The 25,533-nt window shown below is 43.2% G+C and overlaps 1 protein-coding gene across 7 annotated transcripts in view; it reads right to left on the reverse strand.

The window, feature by feature from the left end:
* The window catches only part of FILIP1 (filamin A interacting protein 1), a 109,809-nt gene that overhangs the window by 14,882 nt on the left and 69,394 nt on the right, over window positions 1-25,533 (reverse strand). For 4 of the 7 annotated variants that reach the window (XM_075747529.1, XM_075747528.1, XM_075747526.1 and 1 more), the window contains one exon: window positions 555-3,360. In XM_075747529.1, coding sequence (XP_075603644.1) covers window positions 555-3,360 — 2,806 coding nt within the window. Of the gene's footprint in view, window positions 1-554; window positions 3,361-12,248; window positions 12,508-25,533 lie in introns of those variants that run through there. The other 3 variants (XM_075747532.1, XM_075747530.1, XM_075747531.1) reach the window with 2 other exon arrangements.

A 25,533-nucleotide genomic window follows, 5' to 3' on the forward strand; every position in this document is an offset into this window, starting at 1 on the left:
GAGCTGTAAGCAATGACACCATGTCTGCCTATTTATTCTTTTGGTGTTCAGTATTATAGCAGATATTAATTGAATTATAACTACAATGGGATTCTACCAAAGAAATACCAGCCCACATGATCAGACTCTAAAACCCTCCAGCCGGGCCAAAAATCATTATGAGTATTTTCAGAAGTCAGAAATTGCACTTACCAAAAATAAGAATACAGTTTCCTGCTCTCTCATCTCCATCATTCTTCATCTCTCTCTGTTTCTCATTTGCAATTTTACAGGATTGCCATTATGAAAATAACTTTACACAAACTTTGCAGGGACTTCCTTTGAAAGTTACTCCTTTGGGACATAATTCCAAAACTATACCATTGTCCAACACTGGTACAAAAATATCCAAATCAGGCAAATTCTAATTTTATTGTTAAGCTTGTATCTGAAACAGATGTAGGGAATTCAAGAGTTTCTCCTTACCTCATCCATTCTTTCTGGTGTCTCAAACCTAAACTATAGTTTCCCTTCTCCCCTGCATGAAGACTGTATCATGAGACTATGCTGCTTACCACTGACTGAGTTCCTCGTGTGGAAGACGTTGTAACAGGCGTTATAGTGATAGTACTTGTCACCTTGCTTGCTGCAGGTCGCGAGGACAGGTTGTTCCGGGGCGATCGAAGGACGGTGCCGGTCACAACTTCTTTCTCTGCTGCTATGTTCACCGGTCTGACTGTTATCACAGGACTCGCGCCATCAGGTGCAGCACTGGGAGAACGTTTAAACTGGGAACCTAAGTGGATGTGGATTTTGTTGTCTTCTGTCGTAATAATGTTGGCGTTGGCATTGTACTTGCGGATTGGAGTTGGGACGGTTTGTTTTTCTGGTGTTACTTTGAAGACAGCCCTTCCCATGGTCATATCTTGTGACTGCGGAGAGACAGAGATTTCTGCCGGTGCCGCGGATGTCGATACTGTCATAATCTGAATGGGCGATGCAGGTCTGTCGGCAAAGGGTGCTCTCCCTCCCTCTGGGGACTTTTCCCTGGAGAATGTTGTTATAGTGACTGGAGACATAGAACGATCTGGACCCATGGGACTTTCACTTCCTTTCCCTTTTTGGGGCATAACGTTTGGAGAGGGAATGATGGTTATTCGTGGCTTCTGATTTCCCAAAGTAGGAATGACAGTAGTACTTGAAAAAAATTCCTCTGAGGTTGGACTGGTTATCTCTAAAGTAGCTGTGCTGTTCTCGTGGTCTGGTGTCACCCGAATATGAAGAGGTTGACCCTGCTTTGGTGAAAGGACAACCTCTCCAGGATGCGCTGGACTACTGTGCGTTCGGGTTCCTTTATCAGGAGTTGCCTGAGCCCCAGTTTCCCTCTTTCTCATCCACGGTATCCAAGATTTCCTCATTGCAAGTTCATTCGCGGCTGGAGGATATCTCTCAAGCACTGAAGAACGCTCCATGGGTTTTTTCAGACCTACCTGTCGCAGGTTGCTCATGATGTGATTCTCCTCCTGGAAGGATTTCCTTATAAACACTGCTGGAGTTTCTTCTTCTGCTGCTTCACTGCTTACAGCATCTGTTTGCACGCCAGTGGATGTCACGGGAACATCGACCATTCTTCGTCCATTTATGCTGGGCCTCAGAGCACGGCTGTAACGCTTAGAAAGCTCCAGCTCTCTTGTTAGGTTCAGAACTTCCTGCCCCATGCTCTTGTTTTTATTTTCTTCTTCCATAAACCTCTGCTGCAGAACCGAATAATCGACTTGCAGCTGAGAAAGCTGGTCTTCTTTGTTCATCAGCTCATGGATTTTTTCCTTAAGAGCTTGAACTTCTGCTTTCAAATCTCTGCTTTTGGCCTCTTCCAGACGAAACCTATGCCTCAACTCTGCCTCCTGGCTCACTGCTTCACCTTTTTCTATTGCTTTGGTTTTGGCAATCTGGAGCTTCATCTCCTCCAGCTGTTGAGAAAGAAAGTTAGCTTTATCCTGCTCAGTCCTGAATTTCTGCTCTAGCTGATCATATTCATCTTCTGTCTTCATCAAATCTCCTTCAACCACTTCCAATTGTTTGAGACGTTTTTTCAGTCTTTCAATTTCAACCGTAAGTTCTTTAATCTTGTTGTCCTCATGACAGCCATGCTCTGGTCCTTTCCTGGCTCGACCTCTTGTAATTTCTCTTTCTACTTCCTCTATACCATCAATTCTTTTCTTTAACAGGTCAACTCTACAGCTTAGTTCAGAGGATTTTTCTTCTTCGCTTCTCAGTTTGCCAATTAACTCATCCCTTTCCTTTGTCAAACTAGACACTTTTTCCTCCATTTCAGATTTCAGTTTCAAAAATTTCTTACTTTCTTCTATCAGTTTCTCTGTTACATCCATAACTTTCCCTTGTTCAACTTTAAAATTCTTGTTTAGACCCTCAACCTTTTTTTCCTCCTGTTTTATTTTTTCCATCATATTTTTTCGTTCATCAACCAACATTACAGTAAATGACTTCAGCTTTGTAAGGTCATCTTTTAAGTTTATTTCAGCCTTTTCCAACTTGCTCTCTGATGCCTCAAGGTCTTTCACTCGAGTTTTCACCACTTCCAACTCATTTATCAAATCCTTAGTCAAATTCTTTTCTTTCTCCAAGTTTAAGTGTAGCTGGGTGCATTCAGACTTACTTTTACTGAAAGCCTCTTCCAGTTTCTCCAGTTCCGACATTCTTTTCTGCAATTTTTCCACTTCAAGTTTCAACTCTTTGCAGTGGTGCTCTTCCTCTTGCAGTTTATTTTTCAGCTCTTTACACTGGGATTCAGTTTTTGTGATTTCTTCATCTTTCCCTTCCATTTCAAGCACACGCTTGCGGAGGTTTTCCACTTCTGCCATTAAGCTAGAGTTCCCGCATTCCCCTTTTGCTATTTTATCTCTTAGTTCTTGAAGTTCCTCCTCAGCTTTTTGAAGATTTTTGTTAGTTTCTTCTAGCTCCTCTATTCTGCGAGTCAACCCCACGAGCTTAAGCCTTAACTGTCTATTATGTGACTCTTGATTAGCGAGTTTAGCAGTCATCTCCTCATGTTCTTGAGAAAAAGATGATGTTTTGTGTTCAAGTTCTGCCTCTAACTTCATCAGTTTTTGTCCATCTTCTTTTGTTTTTGCACTAATAATTTTGAGCTTTTCTTCTTCTTCCTTTAGTTTTTGATTTAAGTCTTGTATTTTCTGGCTTTGTTGACCAAGTTGTTCAATATGCATTTGTCTTTCATCCACCAGCATGAGTGCAAATGATTTGAGCTTGACTAGTTCTTCTCTTAGTTTATTGAGTCTCTTTGTATGTTCCTTCTCCTTCCGGGCTTGATAGATCTTCTCCTGCTCAAGAAGTTTCTTCAACCTGAAACAAGTTAGAAGAGATGCATTAAACTAAATGTATGTGTGTATATTGCTGTATTTGTCCTTTTTAAAAATCACCTTCATTTTATCTTTTTTTTTTTAATTAATAACCTAGGTAGTCTTTCAATAAATAACTACCTACTACAGTTACATTCCCAAACCAAATATTATAAATTACAGATGTTAACTGAAAACTGTATAAAATCATCCAGAAATCTGAAAAGCAGTGAAATTTTGTACATGTATAGGTAACAAATACATCAGGGTTTAATTCCTTTTCATTTATTTCTCTGTTAGGATGATGTTGGTAAAATTATATAATATCGTAAAAGGACAGGTATATTTACTCACCAATCCATTTATACCAAACTTGTTTTACAAGCCTCCTTATGTCTTGTATACACAAAAATGTGTAAAATAAGATAAAACCTGAAAACTAATTGCTATATGCAGCCATACATAAATAGATCAATACTGGTTATAAATAAACAAGCAGGACAGAAGACTACATTAGCACACAACTGATAACCATCTGGGCATCACAGCCATAAGAAATTAGCAGGAAGATAAATTTACCAGCAGAGCGACTATTTGTTAGAAGGTTTGTTCTTCTAGGCACGTTTCCATTTACAAAAATAGATTTTGTAGACTGCAAGGGTCAGACTAATCAAACCTTTGGCTACAGCTAACCTCAGGTGGAAAATGCTCTTCTTTATATAGTCTGTAAAGCTGTATCTTCAGACAATATCAAAGCTTGCGATCGATAGACAAATTAGGTGTATCCTCAGAAAGAGAATAAAGACCTAAATTTTCCTGCCTTACCCATGCAACATTTCAATGCAGAAATTACAAGTAATGTAAGTATTTTATATCTGTGATTTATATTCAGGGTATGTTGACATCAGCATGGGAAGTGCCTGCACGTATTGTAAGCACAGATTTATGAGCATGGTGATCCTCAACTGACAAAGAGGTACAGAAAACACAAGAATATATACCCTTCTAATGTAACATCCTTACTGTAAAAGCAGCAATACAACTTAGAAGACACAGGTATGCACACTGAATTTATGTGAAATGACATATTTTTCAAACCACTGTCACAGTACCTGCAGCTCCCATTTTCTCTGTCAAGACACATGTGGAGATTGAAATCCACTTGCTTTGCTTACCCTATGTCTGAAGCTTTTCTACTTCTTTATAACTGAGGCACGCAGTGAAGCAATAATAGCAGAGCAATTTACCACCTGTTAACTAACTTGCAGTAAGTGGAACATCCATAGCCTAGCAAAGATAGACTGTTATCAGTATTTTTATCTTAAATGCTGGACTGTAGATGGAGGTGGGTAACATACAGATACACATTCCTCTCTGCTGCCCCAGCAATGAAGTGGTGCAAAGAGCTCCAGGGCACAATGTCCTACACAAAGGATGTCTCCCGGAGCCCTCACCTGAACTCTAAACTCGTAACAACAGCTAAATTAACTTGGACCTCCAGCAACTGTTAATGTTTCACTCCTCATTCCTCAGGGGACCAGAGCGAACAGGAACTGGAAAGAAAAGCTATAAGAAAAGAGAAGGAAATCAGAAAGCAGAACACAGGATGCAGTAGGTAGGGAAGGAGAAGGCTGAAGAATGCATTTGAAAACAAGAGTCAGATAGGATGTGGGAGTAAGAGAATGGTAGGAACCAGCGGGAGAGAGAAAAACAAACAAACCTTACAGCCAACCTTGCTGGGTCACAGATTATTCTCCAAAAAATCTCTTCAGTTTTGGCAGCTCTTTGGAAAGGACTGAAAAGGCATGCTGGTGGATGCCTCATTATGGGTCAAGTTAGAATGTCAAAAGGTAAAAGACCTGCTGCCACTCACAAAGCATGCACTTTTCACACTGAAGAAGGAACTTTATTAGCATGCAGTATATTCCCTGGCTGCTCTATCATACTGCTTCATGCAAAAGTTTCTGCCAAGAATGCTCCCTTGTCTCCCCCAGGCTACATTTTTAAACAAATAGTATGCATCCTTCCACAACATATCATTTGCCACAACAGAACAGTGTACCCTAACTTGGTGGTGCTCTAAATCACCCATCTCCCAAAGTTATGAACATATATATGAAAATATGAGATCTTCAAAACAGAGAACATTTCCAACCTCCTTTGTCCCACAGGAAAATTTTAAGTTGACCCCTATAAAGTCAAAACAGGGAGGTAGCATTTTGATTTCTTTTTATCAATCTTGCCGCTTGAAAGCCTGTCTAGAGATGCTCAGAAAACTGCCTTTGATTTTGAATTCCTAGGCTGTTCATAAAGGGCACATGTGATTTTCACCCAGCAGTTGTAATGGGTGGTACACGCCAGCCAGGCTGCTAAGCAGAGTGCAAAACAATTCACTGGCCCCACATGGCCCCACAATTATCTGAGAGTCTCCTGGGGAATACTGCCAAGAAAGCCACTGAAAAAAACCCAAATATCCATTAGACTAAGATAAAGAAAAGCCTGGGATGAGACTGAGCAACAGAAGAAGAAAGCACATTAGCACCGTCATTGCCTTGCGGTACCTAGCAGGAGAGTTAGCCATGGGGAGTAAGTGGACAAGTGAACTTTCACAGAAGATACTTGACAATACTTCTGTTTTCCACGTCCAGGAAAACTGCTTCTAAAATCTGGTTCTGTGAGGGATAAGTGGGAAAGCAGCATCCTAATTTGTGCAGATACTAAAATAATAAACAAAATCTACACCTTTTCAGTGTTACTTCTAAACACTGAAATAAATCATAGAATCGTAGAATCACAGAATGGTTTGGGTTGAAAGGGACCTCAAAGACCATCTAGTTCCAACCCCCCCTGCTACGGGCAGGGACACCCTCCACTAGACCAGGTTGCCCAAAGCCCCATCCAACCTGGCCTTGAACACTGCCAGGGATGAGGCCTCCACAACCTCTCTGGGCAACCTGTTCCAGTGCCTCACCACTCTCACAGTAAAGAATTTCTTTCTAACGTCTAATCTAAATCTACCCTCTTTAAGCTTAAACCCATTACTCCTTGTCCTGTCACTACACTCCGTGATAAAGAGTCCCTCCCCAAAACTCGTAAAGCTGAATTTAAGCTTGGTCCTGCTTTTCTATCCTTGTACAACTCTCATACCTCAGTGGTTATAGTGGAATTTCAGCAAGACTGCAAGGTGACATTGTCCCCTCTTGACGCTTACAACTGATTTATTATCAGGTGTCTCATCTGACTACTGCTGCTAATGTTTGCTATGTAATGCAGACCTGCATGGGCTTCGACCCAGCACTAAAAGCATCTCAGAGACTCAGAGCATGTGTATCTTCAGTGTTAACCAGAGCAACTGCACTCCGGATTGTGAGAAGGTTGAAAGCACCTGTATTCAGGATAGAGAAGAGAAGAGAAGAGAAGAGAAGAGAAGAGAAGAGAAGAGAAGAGAAGAGAAGAGAAGAGAAGCTTTAATAATAAAACATGAGGCTAGATACAGCCAAAACCCTGACAAGCCAACAGTTTGGTACCCCCAGTCCAGTTCTTGTACTTGCTGTCTCAGTTTGGGGTTTTTTTTTTAGAGATGAGGAGAAATATTTGGATAACATTGGATAATCTGCATTCATCAGTAAGAGTCTGAGGGGCTCAGCATCCAGACCACAGTGGGGAAGCAGGCAAATCTGCTCAGGTTCCTTGTGGTGAGCGGTATTGTACCACTTCCTTGCCTGCGGAAAGCACTGCTGAGGTCTGTGCAGCACTTCTTTTCCCCACAGGTTACCACAGGTATCATGTCAAAACATGCAGCCCTAGTCATTCCCTGAATACATGGTTTTCTGCTGCCATAAGGGTCCAGGTAGTCTCTCCCTCTTCTTGCTATCTGTCCTCTCCCCAGTATTTGAAGAATGGGTGCCCTACAGCTATCCAGTGTTTAAGATGATCACACTCCCCCTTTGCAGTAAACAAGGTAAAATAGCAACCCTTATGTATGAATATGCGCAAAGCGTTAACTGCTTCAGTTAAAAACAAACACCCCAGGACAATGCTGTTCCCTGATTTTGTTCCACAAAGGAACTGACTGGCACGGGGCAGGACACTGGCCTACACAAGCTACCGATGCAACCTCACCTGGTCCCCAGTGCATCGGGGAGCGGCGTCTCCTGCAGCCCTCACAGCTGCACCGGGCAGTGCTATGGCAGCAGGAGGGAGGTGTGTGGGCAGCAATGCTGGGGAGTTAGGAGCCTGAAGACTTTCAACACCCGGACACCAGAGTGGAGAAGGAGAAACTATAGACTTAGTTTTAATCTTCTTCATGAACACTGTGCTGAAAGCAGCCAGCAAGGAGGAAGGTGGGAGTGGACGGGCAGTAACCAGGCCCTCCCTGTCCCCCCTTTGGTGCTGAAGCATTTTATTGCACAAAGTCTTTCTGTCTCCTCTTCCCACCTCCAGGCCTCAGACTGATCATCAGAAGCACAATGGGATGCTGATAGCTGCTGAACCCTATCCCTCCAGAGATGAGGTTTCATAGAATCATAAAATCATTTAGTTGCAAAAGACCTTTAAGATCACCAACTCCAACTGTAAACCTAACACTGCCAAGTCCACCACTAAACCATGTCCCTAAGTGCCACATCTACACATCTTTTAAATACCTCCAGGGATGGTGACTCAACCACCTCTCTGGACAGCCTGTTCCAGTGATTGATAACCCTTTCGGTGAAGAAATTTTTCCTAATATCCAATCTAAACCTCCCCTGGCACAACTTGAGGCCATTTCCTCTTGTCCTATTACTTGTTACCTGGGAATAGAGACCAACACCCACCTGGCTACAGCCTCCTTTCAGGTAGTTGTAGAGAGCAATAAGGTCTCCCCTCAGCCTCCTCTTCTCCAGGCTAAACAACCCCAGTTCCCTCAGCCACTCCTCATAAGACTTGTGCTCCAGACCCTTCACCAGCTTTGTTGCTCTTCTTTGGACATGCTCCAGCACCTCAATGTCCTTCTTGTCCTGAGGGGCCCAAAACTGAACACAGTACTTGAGGTGCGGCCTCACCAGTGCCAAGTACAGGGGGACAATCACTTCCCTAGTCCTGCTGGCCACACTATTCCTGATGCAAGCCAGGATGGTGTTGGCCTTCTTGGCCACCTGGGCACACTGCTGGCTCATGTTCAGCCGGCTGTCGACCAACACCTCCAGGTCCTTTTCTGCTGGGCAGCTTTCCAGCCACTCTTCCCCAAGCCTGTAGCATTGCATGGGGTTGTTGTGACCCAAGTGCAGGACCTAGCACTTGGCCTTCATTTCTTTTATTATGGTTATATTCCTCTGCTTTCTCCTACCAGACCTGCCTGCCTTGCTTAGGCTGGTGCCAATCACTCCACGTTCAGATTGCAATTTTTCCTTAAAGCAAGTCTGGCCAATACCATACAGTTTTTCCGCATCAGCTACATGCAGCTCCCAGAAAGTCAGGTTATTTTGTCAATGTATTTGTAAGACACAGTTCTGGTTTATGGCAGACACAGTTTTCAAAACAGTACATTGGTTAAGTTGGGAAGAGGTGTCTAACACAGGCAGGGCTCCAGTCTCTGCCCTGAAGTATGAGTGACAGAGGACATGGATGGCTGTACCTCCTCCTTCCAATGTGAAATGCAGAGTGGTTGAAGGACTTCTTGCTGGAGTCTGCGCTGGATTAACTCTACTGGTTAGCCATCAGGGTGGTTTAACATTCTCTTTAAGGATGATCAATTAATTGAATCATTAAAGCTACAGACTTCGCTTAGCAACATACATTGGTTTTCCTGTTTTGTTGCCGTGTATGTCAAGTTCAGTCACTGGGCTGCAAAGGAGGAACCCCACACTACCATTTTCACAGCCTCTCTTTGCAGACCAGAGCGAGACTTCAACATGAATTATAACTTGCAGCTGGAGAACAATGTTTTTGTGTTTTTGAAAGACATTGCAATAGTTTCATACCAGAAGAGGTCCAATGGGCGTTACTGGATTTTAGGTGGGATTTATTTTATTTGTAAGTAGTAAAAGCAGTAGCTGCAGCAAGACCTTCGCTTAGCAAGAACCATTAGTTCTTGCCTACATTTGCAAAAGAAATTACAAATAGTGGTCAGTAGACATTTTCTCGCCTTCTGAAGGATCATGAACTTCATGACTATATTTGAAATACAAGAAATGTAGCAAATTAAGAACTATAAAAACTATGCTTAGCACTCCAAAGTGGCTTACAATATTTTGAGAAAATATGAAGAAGTTTCAGTTATCAGGGGAAAGATGCTCAGTGGATTCCAAAAAAACCCACCTCTCCCCTCAAAAAAGCATTCACTTTAGAATGTTTTAAATAGAGCATGCAAAAGTGAAAATCCTCCAAAACATTTATGGAAAATTATACCAGTGTTTGCATTGCCCTTCCCATTGGTACTTCCATCAAAATAAGAAAACCTCACTAATGCTTGTGCAAACTTTTCCGTCTCTAGCACAGAAATAGGCACTCACCTACACGAGGAAACCCTGGTAAGGCAGGGCAAGCCAGAGGATGACCTGAAAGGACACGAGCCGCCCCTGCGATTTGCGTACGTGTGAACATTTTGGCACCACATTTCAGCCACGTTGGCCTGGCTTAGCTACCTGCTTTGCACACAGACTAAGCCAAGCTTCCCAAGGTGTCTCCCAATGTTCAATGAAGCACTCACAGGAGGGGCTAATGTGGAGGGCAATCTGGAGAGGGATGGAGAGCTATTATTTCCCCTTTTAAGAAGACAGGGGCAGCAGGAGGAACAGCAGACAGAAGGAGGGAAGCAGGTAAAGTCTCTAGAGGACCTTTTAAGTGAGTTCATACACAGCCTGGAGGTCCACAGAGCTCCTTATTGCTGCTCTAGCACAAAGCCACCTCAGATGTACTGCTCCTGTAGTACCTTATTTTGCCATTCAAATTCTGAAAAGTTTGTTGCGATGGGATGTAATGACTTCTACTTTGCGGACGGCCAGTAAGTGAGGGTTAAGAGAAGTGTATTAATGAGGACTTGGTCACTCTAAGGATGAGCTGACAGCTGATGAAGGCTGCTTCCTCCCCGAGGGGCCAGCAGGGTTTCTGCCACTCACACAGGAATCCCAAGGAAGCACTGGGAAAACAAATGCCTTTGGAAGCTCAGCTTTCCACTTCAACCCTAAAGAGTTTGCTGCTGCATATGCTGTGTTAGAGAGACTGGAGAACTTCCTAGTGGTAGCTAGAAAGCTGCTGCCCATTAAGTGATGCGAGAGGCTGCTCACTAGTATCCTGGGACAATGAAAACCAGTAAGAGGTGGTTTAACTTAATAAAGGAGTTCCCTCTTCATTTTTTCTTCCTGTTTAATGTACAACAGCTGATTTTGAAGATTATTTCTACAGCCACTGGGAAATCCTCCACATGTCGGGACTATTGCTGAGGGCTTCCGTGTTTGGGGCCAGGCTGAGATACCCAAAGGCTGAATTTCACTGATTCTGAGCACTTACAATTTCAGCTAAAATCAGAGAGCCAAGAGGTGCCTAGGCTTTCTGGGAAGCAAAACAATCAGGCCTAACACTCAAGTTGGGCAATTCAAAATTAGGTAACACTTTCAAATCATCAGCTTGTCTTTCCCTCATATCCATCTCAACTGAGAGAAGAAACATGTAAATGAGATCAGATCCCATGGCAAGTAAAAGAATAAAGCGCATCTATGTTACTTTCTCTATACATTTCTATACATTAAATTTTAAAGGCAAGGAACAGAGACAAATGTTTGAATGACCTTGTTACAGAACTTCCTGAGTTGCTGTTCAGTTTATCACAGGGTCAACTCTGAAAACAAATAAAAACTTGTAAAAAAAAATAGTTATCAGTTCTAGTAACTCTAAAGACAAATTTTAGTGGCTCCCTGCTATACAAAGCTGAAGTGTAAAAAAGTGCATATTCTTCACTGCTGAATTAACTTTTGAGAAGTGATTGTATCAAATTCTATCAAAAGCAAATTAATATTCTTGCTACGTCACAACTACATGACAGTTCCCAAATTATACTGAAAGAAAGAAACATTTTCTTTATTTAGGAGGACACATTGCTTGTTTTCTACAATTTTTCCTCCCCTTTTTGTTTCTAACACTGATTTCATAAAAATTAAAATCCAGTTTGCTGAAATAGTTCATTTGTGTTGAAACTGTTTCACTTCAACTGAGCAGTGTTGGGCAGTGTTTTGGAGTAAGAACACTTAATAGATTCAGCATCCCACCGCCTTTCCAGCATCTTGTACACATAAGAAAAGCACCAAAGAACTTTAAGAACAAAACACGACCAAAACCAGTTCAGGCTATGAAACAGGATAGGCACTTTTTTTCCCAGCCCCCCAATTAAGATATCCACAACAATTTCGCAGGTCAGAGGATAGGAAGAGGGATGCGCAGAAAGCATGCAAACAGCGTCCGTGAGAAAAGGAAGCGGCAGCACTCAGCAGAGAGATGAAATTTGCCAAACCTGTCTCAGAATTGCGGTTATCCTTCCGTGACCCCTCGATGCGCTGTCCGAGCGAGGAAGCCCCGCAGCACCACCACCACCACCCCCTCCCGCCCAGGTGCACTTTCCAGGGCTCCAGCCAAACATTAAAATCCGCTCCGGACTCCCCCGGCCCCTTAGCGCAGTTCTGCCCCGTCCAGCCCGGCTGGAGCCGGAGCCGCGGCGGCGGGAGCGGGGCTGCCCCGGGCGCACACGCCGGGCATCCCGGGCCCCCCCGCGGACCCACACCCCGCTCCAGCCTCCCGCCGGCGCCTCCGCTTATGCCTAGTACGTTCAGTTATTCCGTGAAGCGCGCGTGTACAAGAACAATTAGCACTGCTCAAATTAAAAATAAGTTTTAACAACATAAAACGGAATTATCTTACCTTATAATTAAGACTCTTTTTTTTTTTTTTTTCCTTTTCCAAGCTACCAAAAAAATAACTGAAAAGGAAAACTTTCACAGCACGACTCGCCCCGCGCCCGCTCAGCCCCTCCGCCGGCGGGAAGGCGCTGCCATGTCCCCCGCGCACCGCAAGGTGACTGCTGCGCCCCGCCGCGGGGCCGGGGCCGGGGACCGGGGGGGCCGGGGAGGCCGGGGGGGCCGGGGGGGCCGGGGCCGCGGCGCGGCATTGTGCGCGCCCTGCCGGGGCAGGGGGAAGGGGTGGAGCCGCCGCCGCGCCTCGGCGGGGCAGGAGGGGTGGAAAGGGTTTAGCCGAGGCGGTAGCTCGCTTCTGCCCCCGCTTCCTTTTAGCAGCCCCTTTCCCGGAGTTTGTTATTGACGGCCAGCTCCGGGCTTAACGTTTATAGGCTGACGATTAAGAAATAATAGTTTGATCTCAGGGAACCCTTGTGAATTGCTTTCGCTTAACTGAACTAGGATGCACAAAAGCGACGCTTCCCAACCCGAGCTGCCAATTCATTCTTCTGACCCAAGAAAAGTTCCTGTTGCTTTTCTCTCTTGTCTTGCTGCTGTTTGAAGTGACAGTACTACTGTTAGTAAGCACTGGCTGAGCTTAAGATCAGTTGATAAAGGCGTGAATACATGAAGAAAATCCCCTGTGGATTTAATATACATGCGTATTTGTTTTCGAAAATTCATGCATAGTAGCAAGGCTAACCGAGAATCTGCATGAGGTCTGAAAAGCACCATTCTGCTAGCTCCCTGCATTAAAAAAGTCCTAAATCGGCCCTTTTGTTCCCAAACCAACATAAAAGAATTTAGAGATTCTTTCTGTTTGCCTAATGATTCCCTAAACTGCCCACGGTCACCTTTTCAGTCTTTGCAAGGGGAACTAGAAACCACTCTTCCCTTTCCTTTCCCCTTCCCTTTCCCCTTCTCCTTCTCTTTTTCTTTCCTCTTTCTCTTCCCCTTCCCGTTCACTTTCCTCTTTTCTTAAGAAGCCTGTCATATCCAAAAACACTGAAAACATATAACGTGAAATATTATTATCCACAAAAAATGGACCAGTGTGTGTGTTTACATTTTTGAGAAACTATCTAATTCCATGCTTTTTCATTATTTTTCCCTAGGAACCTTGCTTCATTCAGTATACAGGCTGGACAGTGCTCATTTGAAAAGCAGGTGCTTAATGATTGATTTTATGGTCTTTATTCAAGGCCCTATTTACCACACACTCTTCAGACTCTGCTGAGAACAGAATTGCTCATTTCTGCATGGGAAATAGAAGCACAAAGGGACTAGGGTCTAGGTTGGTCACCTGCTCCAGGGTACGTAGGATGTGGTTTTCGGAGCGCTGCAGGGTGGGTGCTGCGTGTGCTCATATCACAGCTCCGCCCAGGAGTGGATGCTCCACACTCCTCCACTTCAGAGCCCAGATCTCCAACAAGCTCCCCAAAATGAGAATCAGTGAAAAACAGTCACTACCCATGTAAATTAGCTTCACGTGACTTAACTAGCACCATGTAGGAAATCCGTCACACAAACTCAGCAAGGATAGAGTTATATTTTCCAAGGAAATATATACCAGCCTTAATCATTCTCTCCCTTTTTATATTCCCCTACCTCATTTACTAAATACTTTCCAAAAGATGAAGTTGGGCTCCTACAGAGAAAGCGTTGCCTCCTACATGCAAAGCTGATGCATCTTAACATGTTTCTATTTTTCCAGTGTCAGAGGAAAGGTTTCTGTACAAAACTTGTGTTTGATTATGCAATTACAAATGACCACATGCATTGAGCAGACGAATGTTCTGCTTAATCTACCTACCGTATCCTTTGCAATCCTAATAACTGTTCTGGTAGAGCTAACTATTCTTTAAAAAGAGGAAGTTGCACGCACAACGGCAAACATGAAAATAAATATCCAACATCTAAATTTAATGCTGTGGCATTATATTGGCACTCAGGGGACCTTCAGAAGGGTTTAGGTGCTTTAGATTGCCTGCATAAAAGTCTCTGTTCTTGAGTTAACAAAATAATTGGTAGCAATAGCAGGTTGACAGCCTCGAGGCAGTTTGATGCTAGAGGGGCACAGAGCACTATGCAAGCAAGTTTCAAAACTATCTGCTGACAGACAGCTTTGACTGCGGTCAGCATCTGAGAGCAAGGCTCTGGCCCACTGGTACTGCCAGCTCTGGTTGCACACCCTGTCCCAGCTGGCTCTGGGCTTTGAGCTCATTGCACAGCTCATCCCAGTCCTGCTGCACCCACCATTCAGTCCCAGGGTCCTCCTCATCTCTGCACTCCATTGCTAACCCCCGTGTTTCCCAAATCCACAGCCCTGCTATATGTCCCCTCATATCTGCTCCATGATGCCGTGCTTGGACCAGGCTGGAACTGCAAGTGACACATCTTCCCTCATCTGTGTTTTCATAGTCTCAGAGCAGAAATTTCAAGGACATCAAGAGGATCCTAATATTGATATTAGGAAAGCAGCTGTGAGTCTGTAGCAATCAGCTTTGTACAGATGTGGCATGAAAAAGGACAGGGGTCACTAGGGGTCCAGGGCAGAAGGAATCACCTGTCTCAAGAAGCCTGACCACTCAGAATCTCAGCAGCCATGCAGCAGACTCCTGCCACACCACAGACTTCAAGGCATTACCTCTACTCATCACAAATTTGGTAGCAAAAAACCAGCAGACAGAACAATTATGTGTCATGAGAAGACCAGAGGGTGCCTGAGGGTATTGCCAGTGTCCCTGCCTGTCCCATGTTAACAGAGCCTGCCCCAGTCTAAGCCACTGCCTCTTGCACAAGGCTTGCTCTAACCAAGTCTCAGCTACGTCCAAGGATGGAGACATCACAACCTCTCTGGGCAACCTGTCCCAGGGCCTGACCAGCCTCATCTTGAAAAAAATCTAGATTCGGTCAAATCACTAAGACAATGTGACATACACCACATACACTGCCTCATGGTAGTCACCAGTGGCACCTGTGACCATAAGTCTTCCCCAGAGGGGACTTATCCCAGACTGCCAGCTCTCCCAGCTTACTCTGCAACTTAGAAATAAAAGCCCAGGGAACGTGATGTAGAGACACTGAAGATGCTGGATGTAAGCCAGCAGACAACTGGATGCAAAGCTTGACAGAAAAAACATAGCACGGTAGTGGTGAGCCTACACAGCCTGCACTAGCTGAGGCATGTCTGTACCACTACCAGACTTCATAATTAAAGTATTCTTCATCACCAGGTACCCACTGCTTAGGCAGTACCAGAGCTATCGAGGACATCATGTAGCATGTCACGGCTAAGGTAAAACAGGCCTCTGACCCTTACAATTTTTCTTTTACTGCATAAGAATCAAATTATGTGTGTATATAAAAATATAAAGGTACTCCATATGTCGTTATTTCTCAAGAGTACCTTCACTTTTAAGTCACATTGTGCTGGTTTTGGCTGGGGTAGAGTTAATTTTCTTCATAGGAGCTAGTATGGGGCTACGTTTTGGATCTGTGCTGAAAACAGTGTTGATGATAACACAGGGATGTTTTCGTTACTGCTGAGCAGCGCTTACACAGAGCCAAGGCCTTTGCTGCTTCTCGTCCCACCCCACCAGCGAGGAGGCTGGGGGTGCACAAGGAGTTGGGAGGGGACACGGCCGGGACAGCTGACCCCAGCTGACCAAAGGGGTATTCCATACCATATGATGTCATGCTCAGCACATAAAGCTGGGGGAAGAAGAAGGAAGAGGAGGACATTTGGAGTGATGGCGTTAGTCTTTTCAAGTAACTGTTAACGTGTGATGGAGCCCTGCTTTCCTGGACATGGCTGAACACCTGCCTGCCCATGGGAAGTGGTGAATGAATTCCTTGTTTTGCTTTGCTTGTGCTTGTGGCTTTTGCTTTACCTATTAACTGTCTTTATCTCAACCCACGAGTTTTCTCACTTTAACTTTTCCAATTGTCTCCCCCATCCCACTGGGGCAGTGAATGAGTGGCTGCGTGGTGTGATGTGCCGGCTGGGGTTAAACCACAACACACATCAAAGACTGGGAAAATCTATCTTGCTGCCCAGAATTTCATGAATCTTCTGGTTTATGCTCTCATTGGGATGAAGGAGTCCAAGAAATGCATTCCTGAGTAAAGCAGCACTTGCAACATTGTGAGACCAGATAAGAAAAACATCAAGAAATAAAAGCAGGAGAGGGAATAGACAGGAATCCCGAATTCCAGCTCACCTCTGAAAGTCAGAAATCGTACTGTGCATGTGGCAGGGTTGTCTGCTATAGAGGGGAGTAACTAGGAAGCAAAAGATGGAATTGGTTTAACTATTTCATGATGTGCTAATAGACTACACATTTCTTTGATATGTTGCTCTCTTTAAAAATTCACTAAGCTCTGCACAGCAATGGGATTCCTCTTGCAGATCTTAGAGACTTGTAACAAATGATTGCCTGATTATAAAATTCTCTGTATGCAGGACTTCATAACCTTTCCAGCAGACTGCCCTGCTCTCTGTTGGCTCTTTATCTTCAGTGCAGAAACATATGTAACATTTATAGCGAAGGCAACCCTTGCAACTTTCTCCAAGTTCCGTAATGTGTTACAAAAAAGCCCAAATATTTCTATCTGTGCAAAAGAAAACTTCTCCTAAATTTCTGTTTACTTACACACATGAAAAAGTACACTGTGTAGCTTGCCAGGCTTAATTTTTTATTCATAAAACCTTCAAAACAGTCTTGGATCATTATTTTGGGGGGGGTTTCCTTCTTTTGGTAAGTCAAACTCATTTGGTAAGTCAGATCTGTCCTCCACTTTCTACTTAGCCAGTTGCCTACTCTGAGTTCAACAGATATTAATGAGTTCAGTGGCATCTTGGTAGAACATGAAAACTTTGAATACTGAGGGAAGGAAGAGGCTGATTTTAATGTGCTGCTGAAGATAGAGTGAACAAGGTGTTCAGCTGGGCCTTTGGGGCATAAATAAATAATGAAGATAAACACAATTAATTCTTGAAACGTGACTTTGTAGGAAAAACCTGAGAAAAAGACTTCAAGGTGGACTCTGTGCTGTTATATCTCAGGCAATACATTTTATATGGCATACGTCATGCACACTAAAAAACTTCATTTGGTGGGCTGCACTGACAACTGGCTTTGTTCACCTTTGTTCTTATTTAAAACAGGTTGTTCCCCGCAGCTGTTAAAGAAACTGTGTGCACACACACTCACACATTCACACACTGGCTCTTTTATTACTCCCCAGATCTTTCTAAATAAGTCATGCTGCCTAGATTTAAAACTCTTTTTCTCTTTACAGCATGAAAATTGCCCTATGTTAGGATCTACTGCCTTTTATGGAAGCATGATTCAAAAGTGTAACAAAAGTATTTCTGGCTTTCCTTTTCCACTTTTTTTTCCCGCCCTCCTGGTTTTCTACTTTCTTAACACTTGTGCGTATCCTTTGGTACCTGGGAAAGCTCAGTATCTCCAACATTACACACCTGACTCATATTTCAATAAATAAATAGAACAAAATTGAGTGGAAATCATAGATAGGTACAGAAATGCACAACATGAAGTTACATCACTAGTTTCTTCTTTCCGTGAAGAGCAAAGCCTGCATTGGTGGGACTCCCTTAAGTCAAGGTGATTACAGCTGAAGTAGGACCTGTCTACACAGGTACTGTTTTATAGTATGTTTTGATCATTATTTTGTGAATAAGCACCAACGGTGTCATAGAAGCAGGCTGTGGCTCTTTGACCAAAGCATCTCTGGAGTCAGGGGCTGAGGTGTCCAGGACCTCAGAGAAGTGCCACATGATGGGGTCATAGAATCATAGAATCATTTAGGTTGGAAAAGACCTTTCAGATCATCGAGTCCAACTATAAACCTAGCACTGCCAAGTCCACCACTAAACCATGTGTCTAAGCACACATCTACAGACAACCGCAGTTCCCTGAGATGCTCCTCATTAGACTTGTGCTCTAGACCCTTCACCAGCTTCATTGCCCTTCTTTGGACACGCTCCAGCACGTCAATGTCCTTCTTGTAGTGAGGGGCCCAAAACTGAACACAGTACTCGAGGTGCGGCCTCACCAGACCCGAGTACAGGGGGACAATCACTGCCCACCATCTTTCTTCCCTCTGTCATCCACCTGGCAGGCTCTACAGCACTCGACTTTCACCAACAGCTAGTTCCCCTCACCACTCCCTCTGTTCCCATTAATCTCCTAATTCAGATTCACTTTCCGTATTCTTTGTCTTGTGGCTGCCATCCCTTGCCCTAAACCTGCCTCTTTGCTATTCCTCATCCTTTACCTTCCATCTCCATCAGTTCAGTTCTTGCCCCGTTGCTCTAAGTCCTGCTGACCTTTTCTGGACTTCCTTATAATAATGTATTTGATAGAGTGAATAAAACAAGTGGGCAGGAAAAACAAGAGAAAACAGGCACCAAAGACTTGCTGCTTTGTTTTAGCATCAAGCAACCCAAGTGATGGTGTCTGGAGTCACCATGACAGGGTCTCAAACATGGGAGAAATGTTAAAAAAAAAAAAAAAAAGAGTGAAGAGCTTTAAAATATGGTTTTAGGAGGTAGTATCATTCATATAATTCCACACACGGCATGGAAAAGCTCACACAGTTGGACGACAACAATGCAGCTTGAGAGCAAGAGTCTGCTCAAGTGGAGTCAGTATAAAAACTCCATCTCCCTCAGTACAGGATCTCAGATTTTCTTAGAAATACAGGCTATGTGTCCACTGTTTTATATTATATTTGGCCACCTCAGTCACAACTTGACATAAGGATAAAACAATACACACCTATAAAAGTGGAGAAAAGCAAATAATGTCATGAAGATTCCTTCTCGATTTTTAAACATGAATTTCTCTGAGCATTGTATTCAGTAATTCAGCGAATAATAATGAATCCTCAGTAAAATTTTCAAATGCTGTAAAAGAGCAGTCAGCATCTGCTTTTATGAACTAAAGAGAGACTAATAGATTTTAACATCAGCATTGAGTAATCCTGGCTGTCACACCACATCCTAATATGCCATGTCCCAGCTGTCAGTATGAAAGGCTATGAAGGTATTTCTGTTAACATTCATGCCAAGACCCTCAGCTCTTGCCCTGAACACAAAGGAACACACACCTGCCCACCACATCCATCTCACAACCCCACCTTTGCTAGTGCTTTTTGACCCTGTGTTCTGGAGGTGCAGCATTATTGGGCATCTCACTTCTTAAAAAATAAAAACAAAACCCACAAACACCAAAACCCACCACAACCCTGAAAAAAAAAAAAAAAAAATCCCCCTACACCAAGCTTTTCTACTACCACATCACGAATTACTATGGTTCATGCAATTCTTAGGTTTGCTGCTTGCATTAGAAGATTTGTGTCTCTTGATATATATACACACATATACTTCTACAGGTACATACACACACACTCTCTCTTTTAACATTTTTGGAGTTCCTACCCTGATTCCCATTAATCCCATTAATCAAGAAGAGCTCTACTAACTTCAAAGCAATTGCACCAGTCCCAGCTCTGTGCTCATAAAATCTCCCGTCAGGTTAGTGTTTTTAGGGATTAGTTATTTCCAAAGACCCAAAGAAGCTGGATGCAGAGACCTCAGCATGCTAATGATGGGCACAAAGCAATAGTGCCTGCCACCGAAAGCAAGTTGGACCAACAGCACATGGTCTGTCAAGTAAGGACATGAGCCAGTCGAACCAGGACACGCTTTTCTCCGTCACAGGATTAGCAGTGCCCACAAAGTTTGAGCCGTGCAACAACTGCAAGTGGTGATGCTCTACCCTCCACACCACCCCCCCTGCCTTTCATAAGTATGGACACTGTTTTGCCCCTACTGTTTTTGGAAACCAGGGTTGTATCCCAGCCAGAAATTTGCAAAATAATAATAATAATAAAAAAAACGTTGAAAGCTGTGCATCATTTTAAAACAAGTTAAGTCATCTAGGAAAAGCTTGATATTTAAATGATGAAAGAGAATATGTCTACGCCTTTCCAGTTCCTCTGAAAATAAACATTTTAAACGGAACTGTACAGGAACTTTCATCCTGTGATATATATACTTGTCACTAAGAGATACTTTTTCACCTATGACATAATTGCTATCATCAGGACAGCACTGCTGTCACTCTGCTGTAGTTTAACCTCATTTTTTTGCTCATTTCTTTATCTTTTCTCATTAGGCCATTCCATAGTCAGCTACGTTACTATTAATCATTCCCTAACACAAGCAACTGGATAAGAGAGCTGTGTGAGTAATTGATTTTTCAGTTCCAGAGCTGAACCAAAATTCAATAAGTAATTATGAAATAATAAAAAAAGCTTTATTTTTCTCTCTCATTCAAGTGAAAAAGAAGTTTCATGTGGATTTCAGTGAAACATCTGTTCGTCTTGAATAAGTCATTTAATTTCCATCTTTGTTATTTTAAGAAAAGTGGCTGATAGAGAGGACCATATCTTGGCACCATTCACCAAGGCAACAAGTGAAAAATCCTCGCTTTTTGGGAGATAGAGAGACCTGGCTCAGTGAATTCCTGTGTCTGGGGCACTGGCCTACAAGAAGATTTTCACCCCTTTGGTGAAAAAAGTATAAAAGTAAATTGTAAAAGTGGAACAACCTTCTCGGGAAAAGTGGGAACAGAAAACTGAAATGATGCAAATATAAAACTCATTATTGGTATGGTATGGAGTGGTAGTCCTGCTCCACTGCAGGAACGAGAAGGGATGCACAACTTAGCACCCTTTTTGGGAAAGAAAAGGGAAATAAACATTACAACTGTTCAGGGTTAGGAAATCTTCTATGCAGGCTTACTGAGTCAGAGTAAACCCCTGAATCAGATGGCATCTTGAGGTTCCTCACACAACTTAGTGGAAGTTATCTGACCGTGAAGAACAGGTCTTGAATATTTGTAGGGCATTAATCAAAACAGAAGTCGTATACTTCACTGATCAGTCTGTACATCTATGCACAGGTATACTTCCATTTAAACATAAAGCAAATATCCACGTTCAAGCTTGAGTGCCTATTAGCATATATTTATACTTGTAAATAAGTGGCATCTATCTAGATTTTTAGAAATTCAGTGAAACCTGGCACTTCCACTGAAACCTGTTTCTAATCTTTCTGAACGAGGAAGCAATTTTCCCCACATGACCCTAATTCAGTTCTTGTTTTCTTTGCCTAAAAAAATGACAACTTGAAAAGATGGCCTCAATAGAGCTGTGAACTGATATTTATTTCAGTAGTATAATAACTCTGAAACATGCCAAAGGCCCCTTAAATGTTAAAATTGTTACCTATTGCACCCTGGACAGAGTTTGGGTTCGTGAGCAGATTTTGAATGAAGTCATTTTTTCCCCCCGTCTGACCCTGGGAGCATTTGAATTGATGATTTTAGCAAGCAAACTTGCTGGGAATAATGAACTACATATAGTTTTGTATAATAATTCTCTCTCAAGGGCTGTGAAGCTGATGCCTACTTAGAAATAATTTTGGAAGAATAGCTGAAACAACACATGATGCCATTTTATATAATCCCAGAAGTGACTGAAAGACTGGACAGTTTTGAGGACTATCCAAGTGTGAAGAGATGGATTTGGATTAGTCCCAGCTCATGTCAAGCCTCACATTGTGTAAGGCTTGCAATACTTTCATATTGTTTCTCCACAGTCCGATGTGGCTGTTTGCTCACTCGTTTTTAAATTACCTTTGAGGCCGTTTTGTTGGAACTCGGGACCAGATTCGTTAGTTAAAACATAAACTTTGAGCAGTCACTGCCTTGCAGTCAGCTAGAGCTGTAAAACAGGACCTGCAAAATGGATGACCTTCAGATTTACTTAACTGTGCAGAAATGGTATTTGTCCTTGCCAGATTTTTTCATTTCTTTCTTTTAATAGACTACCACAGAATTTGTGATCTATGATCCTGCGAATATATTACATCGACAGAAAAAAACCTCAGTGTTTCCAAACCATACAGATAGCATGTCAGCCCAAAAGGAAAGAATAAAAACTGTACTGTTACCCTTGTCTTCTGCATTATAAGATTAAAAGTTTAGAGATGCACTTACTGAAAAGTAGACAGAGAGTGACTCAGTGCTCTACTACAGCCAGTAATGGGCGGTAAGATGAGTAACTACTGTAGGCAATGGTGAATTCCCACACTCCCATCGGACTGGCTTTTCCGTTTTTTGGGTCACAGTTTGGAAACCAGGACACAGAAACAATTACCATATGAGAAAAAAGTCAGAGTACAAATATGGCTAAGAACTCTTGGAGGAAAAGAAATAGCAAAAATCTTTCTCTAAAGTAACTTAATTTCCAGACTTTAGAGGAGTCACCAACAGATTACATGCTTACCAGCCAAAATCTGTGCTATATGTTTGCACCATACGCCTCACCCCAATATCCCTGTATGGGGCTATTCTTACCACAGAATTTGGCCTTGAGCTGGCAAATCACAGGGATTTATTAGCCCTGAACACTTTATACTTTTGGGTGATTGTTCTCTAAACAAGTAATTGACTGATGGATACACTGCCCTGCTGTCTTCCTGCCAGCTCCTCTATTTTACAGTCTCCATAAAAATCAAGAGAAAATGCAAACTGGAAAGGCAACGCACACAAAATCTCCAAGCTGTGTCACACTCCAGCCTTTACACTTGCTTGGGTCCATGAAATAAAAGGAAACAAAAAGGCAGGCACTTCCCAATGAAAGGCTTTGGTGCTGCCGTCTCGTGGGAAAAGGGAGAAGGGGAGTTTTGGTAATAAAAGTAGAAATGCAAAAAGGGGGGAAAATATTTTAAAAACTTGCTAACATCAACACTCCCATTTTTGTTTTTAGACGTCTGTGTGCTTTATTGCTCGCAGATCAGTTTCCTTTGCAGGTGATGCGGGCCCAGAATTACATCACCAGCAGAGCAGCCAAGAGCATCTCGGTGCCAGGATGACCAAAGCCGAGAGGAATGTATTATCACAGACCTCCGAGGGACTTGCCAGTGCATTCCTTGCTGGGGGTGCTGTGATGGGGGAGGCAGAGAGGAGACAATTTTACTCGAAGACTGAAAGGAAACTTTGTGGAGGAAAGATCTGGGGTCACAGTCCTGCTGTCTCCTCTAAGCAGATCTAATTATGGCCATGTACTTCAAAAAGAGGGTTTAACTAAAACCAGATTTAGCAGGGCACTGCTTAGGAAGTACAGACTGAATCCTCGGCTTTGCCTTTGAGGAAAATGTGAAATGCTTCAGTGAACTGGGAACACTGTCGCTGTGGTTGTAAAGAATAATTTGAAGCTGCAGCAAGGAAAGCAAGAGCCAATTTAAAATCCTCATTGCTTCAAGGAAGTCTTACAACAAAATGTGGCTAAACATAATATCGATGCTTTCAGACAGACAATACTTACATTAGATACTGGGTGTGTATTTACTGACATGTTGGGGGGGCGGGGGGTAAAAGAGTCTCAGCAGTCTCGGGGATCGTGCTGGAAATGGTCAAATTACTCACAAAGCAGTTGCACAGATCTCCCTTAAGGAGCTCCAACAAAGCCTTTCTGCCACATCGCACCCTCTGTTTGGCAAACCACGTCCCATGCATATGAAAGAAACTCCCTCCTCCCCCCATTTTTGGAGGCTTTCAGGCTATTTCTGCCATCCGTCCTGCAGGACTGGCTCAGTGGTCCTCACCACAAGCCTGTTTCTGAACCATTAAAATCAATGGTAGCTTTCCAGTGCTTTTAATAGCAGCAAAATGTGCTGTCAACAAATAGGATTAAAAGAAGAGTACAAGACAAATTGTTCAGAGATTAGCACCTCTAAAAATGTCAGGATTTTAAACCTCATCTCTTAGGTCGATCAAGGGGTCGAAGCAGTGCCGAGGTTACACAGAGCTCTCCCCTTTTCCACCAGAAGAAAAAGCCCTGATGATCACATTAAAAAGTTTATAACTGATCCTAAAGATCTCCCCCCACACCCACCAGTTCCCTAAAGGGGAAAGCAAGAGGGCTGGGACTAGGCAGAACAGAGAACAACCAAGTACCACTTCATGTGAAGCCTACTTTAGACAAGAGCTTTTTGGGGTAGGGAAGTGCCAATAGTGCTCGTGCCACCAGGTCACTCCCCAAAGCGTCGCTGAAGATCAGGAGAGTGTCTGTGCTGGAATGACTGATTTTATCATTGCGGCTGCTGCTGCGTGGTCTTCCTGCTCTTCAGGTGTCCACTGCAAGCTACGTTGTCAGAGCAGCTCCAGTCAGACTCCTCGTTCTCCACCTACCAGACCAGAGACTCCTTACCCCACCGTCTGCCACCAAAGGTCTCTGATGGGGGCCTGGGGGCCCCCAGCTCTTCTCCTTATTCCTCAGCTGCATTGGGAGGGTCCAGGAAGGTGGCTGCTTTTGCGCTCTTGGGGACAGGAGATGCCCAAGGACTACTTGATGTTACAAGAACAGCAGCTAAGGTGGGCAAGCGTGGAAAAGAGGAATTTTGGTCGAATGGTAAAAATGGAAAATACTGTCCCTAACTTTCAAAACATTCCCATCTTTAGATATGATTATAGCATACTATAGAGAAATTTGCAAAACACTTCACCCACCATGTCTGTAGAAACACCTTCCACTAAAAGTACGGGATTTCTTTCACCTCTGTCTGGCAAACAGCTGTCACTACTCTTTTCCTGTAACACACCAACCTTTTCCACAACCTTTCTACAGCTTAGTTGCACTTGGTGTTGCGGAGCCAACACCAACAGTCAGGCACTCCAGCTTTCTTCATTTACCCCTTCTAGCTGTCTACATTTTGAATATCCTTCAGTATACTTTTTTTTATACTTTTCATGCATAATTATTCTTGACAAATCATGTTTTCCTGTCACTTTCTTCCTGTGTGAGGCTGACCTAATAATTAGTCCCTCATAGGGGCTGTTTGCTTTCATATCGCATTGTTGTGGATGGATTAGATATAATGTATGAAAGGGTATGTAAAAGAATTTTCCAAAGTAAATACATTAAGAGAGTGCTAGAAATGCATTAGAACTGAGGAATATTTCTGCTCTTAAATAATTCCCCTTTTTATCTTGTTCAAACTTTCACAGGACAGCAAAAGCAGATGTGGCCTCTAAAAGTTGGTGTGGACAACAATGGTGAGGAAAGAAATTACTTAAATTAGTTAGATCCAGGACAGAAATTATTACTGCTCTTGTTGTACCCGACCGCTGTGAGCTGGCTGTCCCACAGGA

The sequence above is a fragment of the Balearica regulorum genome, chromosome 3, assembly GCF_011004875.1.
Source record: "Balearica regulorum gibbericeps isolate bBalReg1 chromosome 3, bBalReg1.pri, whole genome shotgun sequence".
NCBI lineage: Eukaryota > Metazoa > Chordata > Aves > Gruiformes > Gruidae > Balearica > Balearica regulorum.